The sequence below is a fragment of the Petromyzon marinus genome, chromosome 12, assembly GCF_048934315.1.
Source record: "Petromyzon marinus isolate PM22_M1 ecotype Great Lakes invasive population chromosome 12, UKy_Petmar_22M1.pri1.0, whole genome shotgun sequence".
Classification (NCBI taxonomy): domain Eukaryota; kingdom Metazoa; phylum Chordata; class Hyperoartia; order Petromyzontiformes; family Petromyzontidae; genus Petromyzon; species Petromyzon marinus.
The window spans coordinates 2,426,189-2,447,587 of NC_133678.1; the positions used below are offsets into that span (position 1 = coordinate 2,426,189).

A 21,399-nucleotide genomic window follows, 5' to 3' on the forward strand; every position below is an offset into this window, starting at 1 on the left:
CACGTGCTGCCAGTTTGTCGAATCAGACCATCAACTCAAAGAGTTGATGGAATTCCGAGATTAACTCACACATAGCGTGCATCTATAAGAGAGTTTTTTTGGGTTAGATCGCGTAAATATATAAATGTGTCGATAAACCCGCCACCACCCGACACAGCCAACTAGTAAGGGTTGTCACGTAAACAGAAACGTGCCAATTCGTCACTAGTACAGCACACCGGTGTGTTGGAGAGCCAAGCCACAACATTTACAATCTGAGTACGACGTTTCGACAGTAATTACAACTAGCTTCATCAGGCGACAGCCAGATTTGTGGAGAAGTCCACCTGTTTCGTTCCTTAGATAGAGAGGCGTAGATTTGTGGAGAATAGCGTGCATGTATGTATAACTTCTTTCGCGACGTACGTAGCCAACCGTGCTTAATCGGAGGTTCATGCGTGTATGTATGTGTGAAATGGTTGACTTATTACACAAATACGCCACATTATAGACAAATTAGGAGAGTAAGTGTAATGACCTAAATTTACCCCAAGCCATATGAGCCTAAACGGCTATTTATAAACTAGCTTTTTTGCCCAAGGACGGGTGTATATTACAGCAAATCTGAAATATTCAACCCCCCTCCAATAATCATGAGATGAACATTTTTTCTATTGGATCTTGACTTAAAGCTTTCGTGACTGCATGAATACATTTTCTATGGGTCTTTCGGTAAAGCCACGTAGATAGAAAAATAAATATCTCGACGTTTCGATGGCAACACAAGCAATCGTCTCACCTGAAGACGATTGCTTGTGTTGCGATCGAAACATCGTTATATATTTTTTTATCTATATGTATTCCTGCAGTCACGAAAGCTTTAAGTCAAGATTCAATAGAAAAATTTTCATCTCATGATTATTGGGGGGGCGGGGGGGTGGGGTTGCCCCACGTGGAGTGACGTCACCCCCTCATGGTTATTGGGGAGGGGTACGGCATGTGGAATGACGTCACCCGCTCATGGTTATTATGGAGGGGTGCGGCATGTGGAGTGACGTCACCCCCTCATTGTTATTGTGGAGGGGTGCGGCATGTGGAGTGACGTCACCCGCTCATGATTATTAATGAGGGGAGGGGTGCGGCATGTGGAGTGCGCGACCTTCTTGTGCGTTAGTGTAAATTTCCACGCGGGCATGAATATTAATGAAGGGGGGGGGGGGGGGCTCTTTTTCAGTGACGTCACGCACGGATGTATCACTGCTGCGTTGATTTATTTTTTACCGTCACTTTCTGTAAAGAAACGTCATATTTGAAGCGACTTTGCGTAATCAATTATTTAATTCCTCTGCGTTCGTGTAAAAATCCACCCACTCATGAATATTAATGAGGGGGGTGGGCCTCATATGGAGGGACGTCACGCAGGGGGGGTGGGCCTCATGTGGAGTGACGTCACGCGCGGGACGGACAGACATTTCTGGGTGATTTCAGTCGGTAATAAACAACGGTCTCCGATTGGAGGAAAGAGGCCTCCACCGTGATTGGTCGGGAGGCAGACTTTTCAAGGGATTGTAGAATAAGGGGCTTGAACGGGAAAACAGAAAGGGTCCGTTAAAGGGATTAGGACGGGGATCGGCTTGAGGTAAAAACAAGGACGTGAATGTTCGAGAAAGGGGGCTGAGGGAGATATAAGGGAAGAGAGCACGAGGAGTGGAGAGTTTCGGAATAATTATGCCAGCTTGGGGTAGCTTGTTGTGTAATCATAGCAGGGTTCTTCATGGTGTACTAATAAAAGTGGATCTTCTCATATTCTTGTCGTCGGAGTCATGACATATATATGATGAACTTATTTCACACCCGCGCGCATCGGAGGTTGCGGGCATCGGGGGTTGCGACCGCAACAGGGGGTTTTGTCCTACCGGAAGGAAGCGATGGCGGGATGCAGTGGCACCGGCTGCCTCAATTAACCTTGACCACGTCGCGATCTTGACCTTGGATTCTCCTGCTTGACTCGTAACACCCCCCCCCCGACCCCGTCTAGAGACGAGCGCGTGTTCCCCCGGTGTCACGATTTGCGAGCGGCGCGCACCGTTATGTTCATCGGACACGGTTTAGGGGACGTTTTGCGGCCAATTATGCGGAGCATTCGTGGGGTCGTGTCGGCTCGCTCGGGGGTTTGCGTGCGCGCGGGGAAGAGGAGGAGGCTCTGTGCGCGGATAGGGACACGTTCGCTCGCAAGCCCACCCCTGCCTTCATCATATCATTATTCTGCATTAGATGTCTTCGCATTCAGACGGCGCGTGCGAGGACAGGGCTCTGGATATTACCTGGCGGTTGCTGATGGATGAGATGCGGTCGCATGCGTATCCATTGACGCCGTCTCGTCTGTCGAGTGCGTAGACGTTTCGCGTGCATGAATATTGAATTTCTTTCGCACCGTACTTAGCGAACCGTGCTAAATACGCAGACGCCGCCACCAAAGACAAAGATCCACCATATAGCCCGAATAGACTGTTGGGGCAAGTGCTGTTAGCAAGCACCTATTAAGGCCGATACGGCACACGAGGGGGTGGGTGACCAGCACCACGCCCGGCCGCCTTTGTCTCCCCAGTGGTGATGTTTTATACACCACAGCACGGTACTTATTTGAGGCCGAGTCGACCTAGGGGAGTTCCATGACTGATTCAGATGTATCGTAGCTGGTTGCTGGCCGCGCGCTGGAATCGAACTCGGGTTGTCAGGTTCGTAGCACGGCGCGCTAACCGCTGCACCACCGCTCGCCACCACCGGTGTGGCGGTGGCGATCCCATCTAGGGGACCCGTAAACGTCTCCTGTCCGTATTCGCTTCATCGAGGGGGGCCACACACAACAACAACAACAACATCCGCCAAAGCCGCGAGAGCATCGGCCGCACTTCGCTGTCAGGAGCGCGGTGCCGCGCATTTCGAGGGGGGCACAGCTCCCCCCCTCCCCCCCTCCCCCCCGCGCTTGGGCTCATTACGGGAGACGCGGCGTGCAAAGCGGAGGGATAAATGATGCCTGGGGAAAAGCCAGGGGCGCTTCGCTCCACACGCGACTGCGGGTCGGGGAAAAGAGAGCGAGAGGGGTGGTGAGAGGAGCGATTGTCACGGTAAGGGAGGGGGGGGGCATGGGGGGTCGGTGCAATTCCCTCATCAAATAAAACCCGCAAAAGCCTGCCGTGGATAAGGGAGCCTCAGTTGTGTTCGGGGATTCCTGGGCTTTATCCTGGAACCCCTTGGTCTCACGGACGTGTGCGTTGATCGCATTGCGGGTACAGCACAATGTTGGGTTTAAAAAAATAATAATCTTTAAAGATATATAAATAGACAGATCTGGCAGGGATGCGTTTCAGATTTCAAGTTTGCGCTATTGGCCACCCGCCGGCTTGGCCTGAACTCGCGTGTGCTACTTAGCTCATCGAGGTCCTTGCAGCTTGCTTCAAATGCTCAACGACGAACACGGCGAGGAGCTGTGGGTTTATTTGAGCACAGTCGGGGGGCACCGAATCTCGTTTAGATTGAAGAAACGAAGGTAGTCAGCTGGATCTGAGGTCAGAGGGCTCGGTTGGCACAGCACTGAGATACCCTCCTGGGTTTGAATCCAGGCAGCGGCCTGTGACTCAGTCGACATCTCTCTCAAGCAACGCGAGTTGATGGTTTTCAGCTCGGTCACACCATGACTGCACTACAAGAACCCCCACGACATTAAATGTGGTTCTAGATTTGAAGCTTTCGTGACTGCAAGGATCCGAAGAACCAAAGAGTATTAAATGTGGTTCTGCACTTCATGTGGCCAAACTTTTTTTGTGTTTTAACTGAGAATCAATATATCGATGTCACTGTGGTGCGACATTCATCGCAAGATGGAGCAGCGTTGCCCTCTTATCAGAGGTGGCTCTGTGATATCCGCTTCCGCGGGCCATGCTCAGCGCCGGACGCAGCTATAGTGCGGGACCTGTAGCATATCTTATAAAGGGCCCCTAAATAAAATGAAAAAAACACATACATATTAAAACACATACATTTATACCGTAAAGTTACTTTTCCATTTTCTATACAGCCAGATAATACGACAAATCGCTAACCTTAAACACTCAGTCGTTCAGAAGATTTGAAGGCGGTATAGTACTATAGTAACAGAGCAAGTGCAGAATCACTGAATCACTGGAAGGATGTTATTAACCAGGTAAAGCCTTAACTGGTTGTGGTTGTTTCCATCATTCCCGCCGGGTACTAGTCTATTTTTCCGAGTTACTTTCCCCTCGTGTCCCACAATCAGCTTCCCACTTCTAGCTACGCCTACTCCCCGCCCAGCTTAATTTCTTCTCTCCCTAGCGCTCACGCAGCCCCCCTTCCCCTGCCCCCCCTCTCCCCCCCCCCTTACCTATATAACCTCTTGCCACGGCAGCTCTAACGCCTACTTCAGCATTTTTCTTGCTGTGGTTGTTCCACCTGATGAAGGTTGCTTGTGTTGCGATCGAAACGTCGCGATTTGTTTTGATTTCATTTCTACCTGCGTGACTTTACCGAGAGAGCCAAAGAGTACGGGAATCGATAGCTTGACAGCATTTAGCGTGGGGCCTTTTTAAGTGCAGGGCCTCGTAGCAAGCGCAGCTACTTGTGCTAGGAGGATAATCCGGCACTCGCCATGCTCTTGACCCGATGCTTCTTCTCCGCCTTTGATCTGTTTTACCCTCCGCTGAGCACTTTCGAGCCCGCTCGCCACGAAATGCCCTCTACGCTCAAGCTGAGCAGTTCGTGCGGTGCGCAGTTCCGCTTGCAAGAAAGTAAAAGGGTAGAAATTAATTCCTTTTTAAATTACACCCCGTGCCTTGATTAACGCCCCGATTCGTAACGCGCGCGGAGGTGGGGGGGTGTGATATTTCTAATCCTGGTTGTTAATTGATAACTGAAACAACGCAACAAATTTAGCCTCGGCTCTTCTGCTCGGAAACACGCCGCACGTGTTGGCGACGCGCAAAGAGGTGCCACCAAATGCACGCGAGTCTCATTGTGAATCCCGTAATGAGTTCATCGCTCTCGACGGCATAATAGGAGTGGGATGATGGCGGCTGCGATTATTGGGATACTGCAGACGCGAGGGGTAATCGTGCGAGCGCCAGCGCATGTCTCCTATAATATTCCCGAAACGTTTTGACCACCCCCAGAGACGGCTCCACACAATTCGTCGTATCATCATCACCATCATCCTTAGCCGTGATCTATCCACTGCTGAATGAAAGTCCCCCCAATGTTGTTGCCGTCACGCGCGGCCAATTAACAACGTTGCCGCTTCATCGGCATCGCCGGTGCCGATCTGGCATCAAAGATGAGATGACGAAAACGTCACTGTGGATCGCAATATGATGTCGCCGTTGTTACTTTGTAAATCGTTAGGCGATGCGGTTGATAATTTCAGAGGACGCTGTGCATTTCGAGATTTGTACCTGTGGCACAATCCGCCAGCAGTCTCTGCGTGAACCATCGCATTTGCAACAGATTTGGACGAACAATTACAGGTTTATGAAGACGCTAGGGGTGTAACTGAAACATCGATCCTTCAATCAATAACAATTATTTTAACTCACAGTACACCATCGAACTGTGCGTGAGAGAATCAATGTTTTTGATTTATATATGTTGTATGTAATGGGTTCACGTGACCTCCGCCAGCCACTCGAAGCCAAATGCATTCACTTTGCAACCTTAAATAAGGCAAAAATATACGACACGTTCCTGCAATGGCAGAAGGGTCGGCAAACGTGGACAAAAATAATCACGTCAAGATGCCTGATCAGAGAACACACGCGCAAGTTAAAGACATGGCACGACTCTTAAGAAAAGTAATTGGGCAGAACACGCCCCTAGGAGGGCCGTTGTTTGATGATGATGGATACAATTTTTTTTTATTTCACCAGGTAAGGCCCACTGAGCTATACAACTTTTTTTTCAGAAGCGACCTGGCCACAAATGACAGCTCAGCGAAGTGGCTTATCACGTGTGGGAATTTATAACAACCAGATACTCTGAGCGCGTGATGCTGATTCTTAATGTGGAGAGAAAACCCCAGAGGACCCGGAGACAAATCCACGCGACCACGAGGAGAACAATGGCAGTGAAGGGAAGGAACGCGTCCGGAGAGAGACGGAGCGGCTCGTGCCCCAGGTGCTTCAGGTGCAGCAGCGTGACAGTTCGCAGCGGCTTGTGTAGGTCTCCATCCAGCAGTGGATTCAGCAGCTCTCAGGAAGCCTCAGCAGCTCTTAGGAAAATCCTGCCTCAGCAGCTCTCCCGCTATATTTTTTCACCTGATGACGATTGCTTGTGTAGCGATCGAAACGTCGTGATATATGTATTTATTTATTTCTATCTACGTGGCTTTACCGAAAGACCCAAAGAATATGACGATGATGACCAACTTGACATTTAGGAACTTTAAAAGTCCACGTGGCACTCGCGTCTAGTTGTACTTCCTAAGCTGTGATCACGTTCCTGTGAAAGATGTAGCATTGTCAGTTTGTGGGCTTCCCACTTCTGGCCACTGCTAACGTGGATATCCCTTACATTACCATGCCCCCGCCATAGCAATATGGAATTTCCATAACTGGTCCGGTGCTGTGAAATTGGAGACGACTCCCATGTTCATTATTGAACAGGACGTGACTTTGACTTGTATTTTGCTATCAGCAACCACTCGCTTGCACAAGCGTGTGCGTCCGTGCTTTCATGAGCACCTACTTTCTTACCACGTGTTTCACTCCTGGGTGTCCCTTTAAATAGTAAAAAAAAGTCTTGCACCGAGTTGGCACCGCCGAGACCTCTGGTTCAAACGTGGGCTCCAGGCACCGGTAATTAAGCCAGTGTACAAAATATATTGATGAAATAATAGGGTTGTTCCCCTTTTTTCTTGCAACAAAACTGAAACCTTTTAACAAGGATTCATGTCTGCATTAACCACAATACCTGCAGTCAAAATGCAAACAAAAAAACATACTATGATAATATATGCATTGTCCTTGAAACTGATTGGTCCACACCAAGGGACGGCTTTCTTTTGAGCCTCGACCCAATTGGTGCTCGACCATCTGTTTGCATTTTGACTGCAGGTATTGTGGTTAATGCAGACATGAATCCTTGTAAAAAGGTTTCAGTTTTGTTGCCAGAAAAAAAGGGGAAAAAACCCCTATTATTACATTTTGGTACTGGCAAAGGAGGTCTAATGATATATTGATGACTTGACGCGTTCGTCAATAACAAAACCGCTGTGTGCGGCCTTAAAAGGAAAAGTATTATAATAGGTGACATTTCAGGCATCGGCCCCATGTGCTCTGAAGAAGGCAATTGCCCAAAACATCACCGATTATAGCCTTTTCATTTTAAGGCCACAGTGGTTCTTTTTTACGAGTCTGCAGAGTTGTTCGTTATTTGTGCTCGTGCGCCACTGCTAACACAGCCGCAGCAAAACATTTATTTCAATAAACATTGGTTTCCCATTATTTTTTAAGTTACCTTTTAATAAAAACATGTTTTGCCAAGTAAGGCCCACTGAGCTCTATACAGTGAGGAAAAAAAAGTATTTGATCCCCTGCTGATTTTGTACGTTTGCCCACTGACAAAGAAATGATCAGTCTATAATTTTAATGGTAGGTTTATTTCAACAGTGAGAGACAGAATAACAATTTTTAAAAAGCCAGAAAAACGCATGTCAAAAATGTTATAATTGATTTGCATTTTAATGAGGGAAATAAGTATTTGACCCCCTCTCAATCAGAAAGATTTCTGGCTCCCAGGTGTCTTTTATACAGGTAACGAGCTGAGATTAGGAGTACTCTTAAAGGGAGTGCTCCTAATCTCAGCTTGTTATCTGTATAAAAGACACCTGTCCACAGAAGCAATCAATCAATCAGATTCCAAACTCTCTACCATGGCCAAGATCAAAGAGCTCTCCAAGGATGTCAGGGACAAAATTGTAGACCTACCCAAGGCTGGAATGGGCTACGAGACCATTGCCAAGCAGCTTGGTGAGAAGGTGACAACAGTTGGAGCGATTATTCGCTGAGATTATTCCTGAGATGTGTGCAAACCTGGTGGCCAACTACAAGAAACGTCTGACCTCTGTGATTGCCAACAAGGGTTTTGCCACCAAGTACTAAGTCATGTTTTGCAGAGGGGTCAAATACTCATTTCCCTCATTAAAATGCAAATCAATTCATGAAATTTTTGACATGCGTTTTTCTGGATTTTGTTGTTGTTATTCTGTCTCCCACTGTTCAAATAAACCTACCATTAACATTATAGACTGATCATTTCTTTGTCAGTGGGCAAACGTACAAAATCAGCAGGGCATCAAATACTCTTTTTTCCCTCACTGTAGCTATTTTTTTCAGAAGCGACCTGGCTATCACAAATGAAAAGCCCAGCGAAGTGGCTCATCATGTGGACATTTATAGCAGCCAAATACTTTAAACACGTGATGTTTATTCTAAATGCAGAGGGGAAAACCGGCGGACCCGGAGTAAAATCCACGCGACCACGCGAAGCGAGACACGCAAACTCCAAATATACAGGCACCATGGTCGGGATCGACCCCACGACCTGTATACCAGGCGAGGTAGTTAACATCTCGCCCTTGTAACAATGTAATTGTTCCTCCATTGAACCGCCAGAGAACACACATTCACTTCTCTTTCTGCTTCTTCCCAAGCAATGCTCCGCTTTGGAATTCCCATTACTGTTACAGTAAAAATATTGTTATTACTGTAACAGTAATAACAATAACAACCTCGCTCAATTCAAGACGCACATTACACTCTCATCGAGCATAGCTATAATCGTGCTGGTTGTTGCTGGCCGCTTGACGCCTTTGGGCCTCGTGCTGAGCAACTGTGTTCGTAAGAGAACTAGTCGGCCCCACCAGCGAACATCAGTACCCTCCTTGATTCTTCGTACCCAGACGGAATGAGAATGTCCTAGGGTTTAGGGGGTTTGCATGAAGGATATAAGCTGTTTTGTCTTGGGACACAACCAGAATGCAAGCAGACTGTACGAGAGGGTAAAAGCGATTCTGAAATAACGTGATCATCTGTTCCAAAGTTAAGCTTGGATTACGCTGTCCCATAACAAGAATTACAAGAACACACACTTATGCGCAACAAAAGAGATCACGTTGTTACGAAATATTAAGAGCACAAATATACGGAAGAGGGAACAAAAAAATCCCAGAATATTTTAATTGTGTAAAGAGCAAAGAATATATTTATACATTCCTGGGGGGACCGTATATACTCGTCTGACAATGGGTTTGGAAGCGTAGTGTGGTGATCAGGGCCGTCCATAGGGGAATAGAGGGGGGGCGGGGCGACTCACACGGTGTGGGCCCCCCCTGATGCCTTCAAATACATCGGAAGTATTACATCAGACATCGTGACGTCGAATCGCGCCCCCCCCCCCCCAAGCACGGGGCCCGGAGCGGTCGCCCCGATTCGCCGTGTACCCTCGCGACCGCTCTGCTGGTGAAGGTCACCAATGACATCACAAACCCCCTCGCCACGATAGCAGGGCGCCACGGTACCTGTCAGACGGGGAACACGAGCTCCTCGGCGGGAGCAGCCCGGTTCCAGCGCCAAGCCACGTGTAGATTCGTGTTGCGATTGGCCGCCACGGTGGCGAGATGTTAACTACCTCGCCTGGTATACAAGTAATCCATGGGTTCGATCCCGACCCTGACGCCTGTTTATATTTGGAGTTTGCACGTTCTCCCCGTGGTCGCGTCGATTTTTCTCCGGGTCCTCCGGGTTTTCCCTCCACATTTAGAATCGACACGCGTTTAGAGTATTTGGCTGCTATAAATTTGCACGTGATAAGCCACTTCGTTGGGCTATCATTTGTGATAGCCAGGTCGCTTCTGACGAAGAGCTCTATAGCTCAGCCGGACCTTGCCCTGGTAAAATACAATTAAAATATATCATGGGACCTCCTTTGCCAGTACCAAAATATGATAATAGGTTTTTCCCCTTTTTCTGGCAACAAAACAGCTGTGTTAAGATGTTAAAACACCAAACTGTCTGCATCAACCACAATGCTTTTGGTCAGAATGTACGCCTTTTGGCGTCCTCTGGTCTAATACCGTTTGAGACGAGGCTCAAAAGAAAGCTGTCTCTGGTGTGGCCCAATCAGTTTCAAACATAATGCATATATTATCAGAGTATGTTTTTTTGGCATTCTGATCACAAGCATTGTGGTTAATGCACACATGATTCCTTGTAAAAGGTTTCAGTTTTCTGTTTTAACATTTTAACACAGCTGTTTTGTTGCCAGAAAAAAGGGGAAAAACCCATTATCATAATTAAAATAGTTTAGCATAGTACATTCCATTCTTCACTTCCTCGGCAATATCCCCCGCACTTAAGGAGTAAAACGACATATAGGTTGTACCCTTTTAATTGGCACAAAAACTGTCACTATTAGTGATATCACTATTAGTGATAGTGCACTGTTTTTTAGTTGTATGCCTTTTGGCGTCTTCTGGTCCAACACCAGTGGAGACTAGGCTCTAAAGAAAGCCGTCTCGGGTGTGGACCAATCAAATTCAAGGACAGTGCATATTATTATCAGAGTTGTCTCTTTTGTTTGCATTTTGACTGCTTGTGTTGTGGTTATTGCAAACATGATGCCTTGAATAAAGGTGTCAGTTTTTGTGCCAGTTAAAAGGGTAAAACCTATTCCTATATCTTGTTACTGGCAAAGGAGGTCTCATAATGTAAATAAGAGTAAAACGGCGAGCGTCTTTGACAGCAGCAGGCTGTGCGGGTAAATTCGCTCCGGCGTCCGCAGCGCGGGTGAAAGAGAGGTCACCTCGAGCGCGCTCTCTCACCTCCACCACGTGGCGATCGTTTTGGAACGGACGCCGATTCGACGAGTGAAATAAAAATAAAAAAAATAACTCGGCACACTCGTCAATAACACTGTGGCTTTAAAAGAAAATAGAAAAAATTTGGCAACGTTTCGTGCAATGGCCCTTATTCATAGCACACGATAATATTTGTTTTAAATTAATGCTGCCAATGACCGTCCGGCATGGCGTGGGCTTGTTGCGGCCTCAGTGAGGCCACGGTATTCTTCTTGATGAGTGTGTTGAGTTTTGTTATTTGCGGCTTGTGCACCACTGCCAGTGCCACCAAATAATGTCCCAAAATTTAAATAAATTTTGCGAAAGGGCACAACGCACGCAGAAAGACTCGTCTCGATGACCCCTTGGCTCCCTTTGAATTGACAAAACCTCAATTGATTAACAACACATCTTGGCACGGGAACCTACAAGAAGAGCTGTTATGTGGTGATGCACTTTCTGCTTGGGCAGTGGTGCGCAAGCAGCGTGAATGAATATTAATAATAAAAACTCAACAACACTGTCGCCCTAAGATGAAAACATAAGAGATATATCACAGGTGACGTTTTAGGCGAAGGCCTTTCTGTTTCGTACATACAATTGAAAGGGGTTTTTATTCGCCATGAAAGTTCGCACAGACAAGGAATTTACTTTGGCAGGAAGGTGCAAACATTCAACCTATAGTAAACTTAAATCTAAAATAAGTGGTATACAAGTCTAAACTATACTAAAGGTACAAAGTCTAACTAACACTAAGGGGCTAAAGTATGTAAAATTTTGAATAAATATTGAATATAAAGTAGATATAAGATACAATCTAAAAATAAAAAATATACAAATAGGGTAACAGTGTAAATATGGCAAGTTGTAATTTGGTAGCTAAAATGTTAAAATGTAAGCCCTTGGCCTTGTTGAAGAGGCCAGCAGCGGAGGGGAAGAAACTGTTTTTGTGGCGTGAGGTTTTGGTCCTGATGGACCGCAGCCTTCTGCCGGAGGGGAGAAGCTGGAACAGAGAGTGTCCAGGGTGGGAGGAATCGGCCACAATCTTCCTCGCTCGCCTCATGGTCCTCGAGGTGTGCAGGTCCTCGAGGGTTGGTAGATTGCAGGCAATCACCTTCTCAGCAGTGTGGATGATACGCTGCAGTCTGCTCTTGTCCTTGGCATAACCAGACGGTTATGGAGGTGAGGATGGATTCAATGATTGCTGTATAGAAGTGCACCATCATTGTCTTTGGCAGGTTGAATTTCTTCAGCTGCCATAGGAAGTACATCCTCTGTTGAGCTCTCTTGGTGAGGGAGCTGATGTTCAGTTCCCACTTGAGGTCCCGGGAGAGAATAGTGGCCAGGAAGTGGAAGGACTCTACAGTTTTGACTGGGGAGTCGCACAGGGTGATGGGGGTGAGTGGGGCTGTATTCTTCCTGAAGTCCACAACCATCTCAACTGTCTTTAGAGCATTTAGCTCTAAGTTGTTCTGGCTACACCATGTCACCAGGTTGTCAGCTACCGACCGATAGTCAGACTCATCCCCACCAGAGATCAGCTCAATGAGGGTGGTGTCATCCACCAACTTCAAGAGTTTGACGGACAGTTGATTGGAGGTGCAGCTGTTGGTGTACAGGGAGAAGAGCAGTGGAGAAAGGACGCAGCCCTGAGGAGTTCCGGTGCTGATGGACCTGGAGTCAGAGACTTGTGTTCCCAGCTTAACACACTGCTTCCTGTCAGACAGGAAGTCTGTGATCCACCTGCAGGTGGAGTCGGGCAGGTTCAGCTGGAAGAACTTGTCCTGAAGCAGGGCAGGGATGATGGTGTTGAAGGCAGAGCTGAAGTCCACAAACAGGATCCTGGCGTAGGATGCTGGGGAGTCCAGATGCTGTAGGGTGAAGTGGAGGGCCATGTTAACTGCGTCGTCCACAGACCTGTTGGCTCTGTAGGCAAACTGAAGGGGGTCCAGGAGAGGGTCTGTGATGGCTTTGAGGTGTGCCAGAACCAGGCGCTCAAAAGACTTCATTACCACAGAGGTAAGGGCGACTGGTCTATAATCATTTAGTCCTGTTGGCCTTAGCTTTTTGGGCACAGGGATGATGGTGGAGGACTTGAGACAGGCTGGTACATGGCATGTCTCCAGGGAGGTGTTAAAGATGTTGGTGAACACCGGAGACAGCTGGTCAGCGCAGTGCCTGAGGGTGGCTGGAGAGTCCAGCCCATTTGATTTGCGTGGGTTCTGCCTCTTGAAAAGTCTATTAACTTCTCCCTCGTTAACAGAGAGAGTCATCTCTGCAGTATGGGCGGGGGATGGGGCCTCTTGGGTGGGAAGGGGTAGTTCAGGACAGTCCAATTGTCTTTCAAATCTGCAGTAGAACTCGTTCGGGTCGTTGGCCAGGCGGGAGTCGTTAGTGGTGTGGGGGGCTCTGGGCTTGTAGTTGGTGATCTGCCTGAGCCCTCTCCAGACAGAAGCAAAGTCGTTAGCAGAGAACTGGTGTTTTAGTCTCTCTGAGTACAGTCGTTTAGCCTCTCTCACCGCCTTGCTAAACCTGTTCTTCGACTCCTTGAATCTGTCTCTATGCCCATTCCTAAACGCTTCCTTCTCCTCCAACCTCAACCTTCTGAGCTTTGATGAGAACCTGGGCTTGTTGTTGTTGAAGTTCACCCTGATACGTGTTGGAATACAGCAGTCCTCACAGAAGCTGATGTACGACGTCACAGCCTTTGAGTTCATCCAGACTATTGGTAGCAGTCGTGAACATATCCCAGTCAGTACGGTCCAAGCACGCCCGCAAATCCTCCACAGCCTCACTGGTCAACTGTTTAGATGTCCTCACAGCAGGTTTACAGAGCTTTAGTTTCTGCCTGTATGCAGGAATCAGGTGGACCATGGCATGGTCAGAGTGTCCCAGTGCTGCTCGGGGGATGGCGTGGTAGACTCTACTGACTGTAGTGTAGCAGTGATCCAGAGTGTTCCCTTCTCTGGTAGGGCATTTAATGAATTGTATGTATTTGGGGAGTTCGTGGCTGAGATTACCTTTGTTAAAGTCGCCAAGTACGATAACCAGCGAATCTGGATTTGCTCGCTCCACACTCAGAATCTGGTCGGCGAGCATGCGTTGGGCCTCTTTAACCTGAGGACCCGGCGGCAAGTAAACATCAAACAAAATCAGCGACGCGAACTCGCGAGGCGAGTAGAAAGGTTTACAGTTTATAAGAAAATGATTCAAGGAGCGGAGAACAATGTTGGAGAATCACTGTGACATCTACACACCAGCCACTGTTAATGTTAAAACAAATACCACCGCCTTTCGTCTTGCCGGAGAGTGCTATGTCACGATCCGATCTTACAAGATGGAATCCTGCCAGTTGTAGCGCAGTGTCCGGAATCAAATCACACAGCCATGTCTCCGTGAAGCACAAAACAGAAGATGAAAGAAAGTCTCTGTTTTTCACCATCAGTAGCTGAAGTTCGTCCATTTTGTTAGACAGTGAACGTACGTTGGAGAGGGTAAAGCTCGGAAGCACTGTTCGGATCCCGCGTCTGCGTAGCCGTACTAGAGCCCCCGACCGTTTACCCCTTGGGCGGCGTTTCGCTGCTTGAGCAAAGCCTAGCGCGGCTTTGACTAGAATGCCCACTAATTCTGCCGCTGGAAGCAGAAAAGTGGGAAATAAATCCACAGAAGTTGTTTCCCTGATGTTTAAAAGTTCGTCTCTTGTTAGGGAACTCCGAAAATCTTGGCAAAACACTGCATTAACAGACAAAACCGGACAAAACAGGGTGCACCGACCGGCCGAGGCTGCCATCATCGGCGCCACCCAGCGGCGATGGACAATTAGACAGTGTGCAAAGTGTCGTGCCCAACATTAGTGATCCAGATTGTTTCTGTTTACCAGTTTTTAAAAAGGCATAGTGAATAATCGCTATTAATCAAACGAATTTACTGTGAAATACAATCGCTTATAGCAAAAAATTACAATAATTTAATGTTGCCGGCACATTGCATTGCAGATCCACCGAGCGGTGCGATTCCCCGGCCCAAAATCCACCTGGCAGACAATGCCCGTTGCGCTGAATTGAGATAAAATGATTCCGCGAAAGGCAATAATTAGTCACGACTGTGTCTGGTTAACGAGTGTCGTGTCGTCCATATGCCGATTGGCACGAGCAGCGTGCCGCATACGTGATGCATGCCCCGTTTACCCAGGGGGCCAATTGCGTGGGCTTAAAACATTTCCGAGGCGTGCACAATCTCTAAACGATTGACACAACTGCATACAAACACAAGGCGTGAGAGGCCCGATCATTTGCGCCGCTTGGCTGGTGAAAGCGTAGCTTGGGGGAGGTGGTGATAGTGGTGGCGGGGTCGTGATTGACCAATCTTCCCTTGTTTAACTGCTCTAAATTAAGCGATGTGATACCAGAAGGTGACTCAGCATGTGCTGAGCTGCTACTGCCCAAATCCACAGTTAAACATACGGATTTCAGCCGGCCGTGTTTAAATCGGCTTCACAAGTCTAGCGGGTTAAACAAAAACAAATCTTTATATATGTTTTTTTATCAGGTAAGGCCCACTGAGCTCCATAACTCTTTCTGTCTGAAGCGACCTGGCTATCACAAATGCAAGCTCAACGAAGTGGCTTATCACGTGGAAATAATATAGCAGCCAAATACCCCTTAAAGGCATGTTTGTAAATGTGGAGGGAAACACCGGAGGACCCGAAGAAAAATCCAGACCGCCACGGGGAGAGCATGCAGACCCCAAATATACACGAGGGTCATAATAAAGATCGTTGGGTAAGATCTCGAAAGTATAAATGTGTTGTAACCCTCCACCACCCGACACAGCCAATTAGTAAGGGATTTGTCACGTGAACAAAACGCCAGTTAGTTACTACTTCAGCCCATCGGTGTGTCGGAGAGTAATTCCACAACATTTACAATCTGAGTAGTACGACGTTTCGCTGGTAATTGCATCCAGCATCATCGGGCGATTTGCCAGAATAGTGAAGTCCTCCACCTGCTTCCAGTCTTAAATAGTGCAGCAGGACGACGTCATCACTGAACCCAATACTTACGCGATCCAACCCAAAAACCTTTATTATGAATAATATTGGTCGCGAAAGCCTACGTGTTAGACTATACGGCAGGTGTCGGGGTCGGGATCGGGATCGAACCCACGACCTCCTGCATACCGGGCGAGGCAGACAACAGCTCGCCGTGCCGAATACTTGGACATCTGTGAGAAAAATATCGCCGGAGCTCATCGGATTCCTCCTGCTGCTGCAGTCTAAATAAAGATTCTCATTCTGTAAGAGAGGCCATCTCCAACCAGGCCCAGAACACGAAACTGCATCTGCGGTGAAGAGCCGCTGCTGATGCTTCCTCGCTCATCGGCTCCAGCGTCGTCCGCCAGAGGAGACACGCACAGCTGATGATGCTGCTGCTGATGATGATTTAAGCACCGATCATAGGCGGAGTGTGACTTCTGTATTTGGCCGGAAGCGCATGGGGTTCACTGCGTGCCTCCAATCAGGAATCGCGGGTGCATATCATAATTTAATGAATGTGCTACATGGTAAGCTACTGAAAATAAATTAATAAAGGTGTCACGTTTTAGCGGGGCATTGCCCCCCCCCCCCGTGCAAACTCTGCCCATGGCACTGATACTGACTGTGCACGTGGGGGAGTAGGGGGGTGGGGGAGTAGTGGGGTGGGGGCGTAGTGGGGGAGTAGGGGGGGCACACGCGGCTGTTATCGAGCCGACTGAGCCGGCCGAAACAACGGAACAAAAAAAACCACAAACGAATGAGCGCTTTGAGAATCAACAAAACCAACAGCGGGTTCCGCTAAAAGCCCACAGCGGCGCGTGCGGCAAAGTGTGGCTCGCCCACGTGGTTCTTCTCCCCCCCCCCCGCAACCTCCGATGACGACGGTCGGATGGGTGGCCACGTATGGTGCGAAAGAAGCTCAACGCACGTGCTTACTGTGCACAGGAGAACAAACAACAACAACAGAAAGTGTTCAGTGCCGCGCGATATCTCTCACGCAAGCGGCGTTCCGACGGGGACAGAGGGGAGCCGCACTCGTTCCGCACGTCGGGACCCTCGTGGTCTCGCGAATCGGAGATTGGCGCCGTCGCAATAAGTTGGGGACAGAGGGGAGCCGATGCACAGCAGGCGTCCGATAAGGATGGCGAGCAGGTCCCCCTGGGCGTCCGAGAGGCATTTTCCCCAATTGTGGTTTAACCTCGCCACCGACGGCTCTGCCCGTGATAGAAATCCCGCGTGGATCGACAATGTGGGGGGGGGGGGGGTGCTGGGAGGGGGGTGCTGGGTGGGGAGCTGGGGGGGGATGCTGGGGGGGTGCTGTGGGGGGAGCTGGGGGGGGGGAAGCTGGGGTGGCGTCATCGTCTTGGCGAGGAGGTGCAGCAGCAGTAGCAGCAGTCCTCCAACGCGCCGTGACATTTTTGTTGTGAGGTTGGCAGAGCTGACGACGAGACACCGGTGTTGTGTTAAGCGGGTCCAGTCGAACACTCATTGTACACGTAGGTTCTCGAAATGGATACCAAAAAAACCACGTTACATAAACTATATATATAAAGTATCGGCCCAGATACATTCAAATGAAATAAGAATTAAGTGCTTTTAGAACGGGGTTGACATCTTATTCGATTGGTTGTTGCTGTGATGATATGACACCTATGTGTAACACGCCGGGGGGGGTGGGGGGGGTCAGGTGATTCCCACTTCCCGGATCTCGCCCTGAAGGTGCCTGACGCAGTGTCGACCTAAGTCGCTACATTCGGTGGTGAGAACCGCACTTCGACTTTGCGGTGAGCCGAAAGAATGACACATTTTGATTTAAAGCTTTCGTGACTGCAGGGATTCATATTCTTGGTTCATTCGGTAAAGTCACGTAGAAGGGAAACAATAAAATAATAAAAATCTAAAACAATAAAATAATACAAATATAAAACAATATTGTTTTATATTTTTATTATTTTATCGTTTCCCTTCTACGTGACTTTACCGAAAGAACCAAGAATATAATGACAAATTTGTACTTTTTCGGACGTCTTTGGGACCCGATGTTTTTTTTGCCGGTATCAGGATGATGAATAACTCAAGCCGAGCTATTAGATGCCTTCATATTTGCATTGCCCTTGTACTGTTTGCCTTCCGGCGTCGTTCCCTGGTCTAACACCGGCGTGGCGAGACAAGGCCCTCAAAGGAGGCTGTAGCTCTGGTGTAGGTCAATTAGTTTCAAGGACAATGCGTGCATTATTATCACAAGCACGTGTGGTCAATGCAGACGCGATGCTTTGCAATAGGCGTCTATTTGGTGAGTCAATTTTGAACACGGGGGCTTTCGCGACCAATGTTATCCATAATAGAGGGTTTTTTATTGTTGGGTTAGATCGCGTGACTATAACTGTGTCGTTAAACCTGCCACCACCCAACATAGCCAATTAGTAAGGGTTTCTCACGTAAACAACGCGTGCCAATTCGTTACTAGTTCATCACATTTATCCCTCTATTTAAGACCGAAACAGGAGGATTTCTCGACAACTCCGGCTGTCGCCTGACGATGTTGGTTGTCGTACTCGAATTGTAAATGTTGTGGGTTTACTCTCCAACACACCGGCGTGCTGACCTAGTAACCAAATTGCAAGTTCTGTTCACGTGACAAAAGCCTTATCAGTTGGCTGCGTCGGGTGGTGGTGAGTTTAACGACACATATTTACGCGATATAAACCAAAGAAAGCTCCCTCTGTCATGTCTATTTGGTGTTTGAACATCTAATCATTGGAAAGATGTTCTAAATAAAACCAAACATTAAATTAATTTTCAATGGTATAGTATATTTATTCAAGTAGTGGTATCCCAAACTTTCACAGTAGTACATCATTTTATGCTAATTCCTTTGTCAAGGCACCTTAATTACTCTCCCACACAGCTTAAAGGACGCGACCTGGGCTTGGCTGTCTTCACTCCAACGCTGTCCTCTGGACAATCCGGTCCCTTCACCTGATAAAGGCCACTTGTGTTGTGGCCGAAACGTCGTGATTTTTGTTGTTTTATTTTTTACCTACGTGACTTTACCGAATAGAACCAAAGAGTATAAACATCTCAACTGTTTGCGGATGGACGGCCAAGGGTCTCGCGACAGGAATCGGACCAGGTCGTCTTCGTGGCATTACCCAACAGTGGCCGACAGGCGCAGTCGACGAGAGAAACTGCTGTGTGCTTGGGTCGCCGTGAGACAAATATCCACACGGGAGTGAGGGGGGGGGGGGGCGGGGACTTTTAAAAAGTACATAAAATAGCTATTATTCCTCACAAACTTTGCTTTTGTGACCAGGACTTTAAGTGCACGAATTACACAAATGCACACCACGTTTTCACATTGAAAATAGGTACATTTCAAAATATCAATGTCCTGGTCACAAAAGCAAAGTTTGCGGGGAATAATAGCCATTTTCTGTACTTATGAGGCATCAGCGATTAGGAAATAACACTTACATCCCACAGTGTGATGTATCTACTTGAGATTTTTGTCACAACGATGATTTATCGTTGGTGCTATGCTTGATGGTGATTCTCAGAAGTCTCAGGATTGATTGCCTCAGCTCATGAAGACAAAAAAGGCGCCCTCACAACTCTCTCTCTCAAGCACCCTGAAAAATGGGCAGGTCCATGGCTCAAGCTCCTTCCATCCCATCCAATGCCATCCCCCTTTGACACCGCGAGGCAGACCTCGGCCAGGATGGTTGAGATCGTTTCTCCATTGCATTCGCCAACTTCGGTTTTGCCAGCGTATTCACCGTTGCCACGATGACAACGGTACCCAACGCGCCCTCTCGCCACCCCCCCCCAACCCCCGCAGGATTCTCGCGTTCATCCTCACGACGCCCGTCCTGCTCATGGCAACGGCACGACCGCAGTCGGGGGGCCGAGCCGGCGTCAGCCCCGCGGGCCGCTCGTCCCCGTGGCCTGCGGCGGCGGCGGCGGCGGCGGCGGGAGAGGCGGCGGGAGAGGCCGGCCTCCCGCACGCCGCCGCCGCGCCGGCTCTCCGGCCGGGGCCCGCGGCTGGCGTCGTCGGGCCGGCCGTGTGCGCCCTTGACTTCCCCAAGCCCGCGTGGTGGTGGGCCGAGGTGTGGCGCTGGGCCACGCTGGGCGTGGGCTGCGCGATCCCGCTGGCGACGCTGCTCGGCTGCTACGCGGCGTCGGCGCTGCGCACGTGCGCGTCGCTGCGGCCGTGCGCGCTCGCCCACCGCGGCGGGGGCCAGCGACGGCGCCGACGCCGCCCGCGCATCTGGTGCCGCGCCACACGCTTCGTGCTCTCCGTGCTGGGGGTCTACCTCGCCTGCTGGGCTCCCACATTCGGGATGCTCCTCGCGGGGCTCGCGGAGACGTCGCGGCACGGCGGTGCCGCCGGCGCTCCGGGCGGCACCGCCGAGGCGCCGTTCCTCGAGGGGCCGGGGTCCTTCGGCGGCGGCGGCGGTTCCGGGCCGTCCTCGTCGTGGCGCTGCGTCGCCCTCCTCGCGGCCGCGGCCAACGGCTGCATCAACCCGCTGCTCTACGCCTGCTACGACCGGCGATTCCGCCAGGAGATTGGGCGCGCGTTGGCCGCGTGCCGCTGGCGGGGGGCCGCGTCCCGCAAGCGTCTCGCCGCGGAGCCGGGCGAGGAGAACCCGGCGCGCGGCGGGGACGAGGCCGCGGCCTGCAGCAACCGCCGCTGACGAGGCGGGCGAGGCGGGCGAGGCGGGCGAGGCGACGCGTCTCGGGGAAACGAAACGGGAGGATGGAGCCAGACGAGCGAGTCGCGCCGGAGAAGCCGGAGCCGGTCAGGACGCTTTGAGGTCGTGGCGTAAGCGCAGTGGAGAATGAAGATGTGGAGGATGAGGGGGGGGGGCATCGAAGGAGGAGGAGGGGGGAGGAGGAGGGAGATAAAGATGAGGTGTAGAAGCGAGCAGCTCCGTGGGTGAGCATTGATCGCAGGGCGCGCTCGTTGACGCACGCGTAGACCGTACGGTTTATCTGAGCGCAGCACGCTTTGTAATTGCTGTGAAAAACAGCAACATCGTTTATCTCAAACAGAGACCGACATTAACATTCCAGTGTTGTAAGGCAAAAGGGAAGATGTAAAAAAAGCTTTGTATTTTTATACACTTTTTTTTGCGATACAAAGCATCCGAATGTTTGCGTCACATAAATGAGCCAAACAGGCACTTGGGCATCGCGGTACAAAATAAAATATAGGATAGCCATTCACCAACAATTTCACTAACGGCTCTTGATGAGTACTGATGAAGACCAATTTCCCAAAACATTGACAGTTTATTTATTCTTTCCTCCCCGTGCGTTAATCTTTGGGGGTGACCAGGTCCGGAGGGCACTCCGTGATGAGACCACAGAGCAGAGTCACTGACAGAGAGCGGAAGAGTCGTTTTGCGTGAGTCGTGGCGTGAGCTCTCGGTGCCTGTGTGTGAGCCTGGCCTTGACCCCGACCCTGACCTCGGCCCTGACC

The 21,399-nt window shown here is 49.5% G+C and overlaps 1 protein-coding gene across 1 annotated transcript in view; it reads left to right on the forward strand.

The window, feature by feature from the left end:
• LOC116941782 (neuropeptides B/W receptor type 1-like) overlaps nucleotides 1-20,611 on the forward strand; it is a 30,513-nt gene extending 9,902 nt beyond the window's left edge. Inside the window, exon 2 of the mRNA XM_032953154.2 lies at nucleotides 19,756-20,611. Within this exon, the coding sequence (XP_032809045.2) occupies nucleotides 19,756-20,611 (856 nt within the window). The remainder of the gene's footprint in view (nucleotides 1-19,755) is intronic.
• The last annotated feature ends 788 nt before the right edge of the window (nucleotides 20,612-21,399 follow it).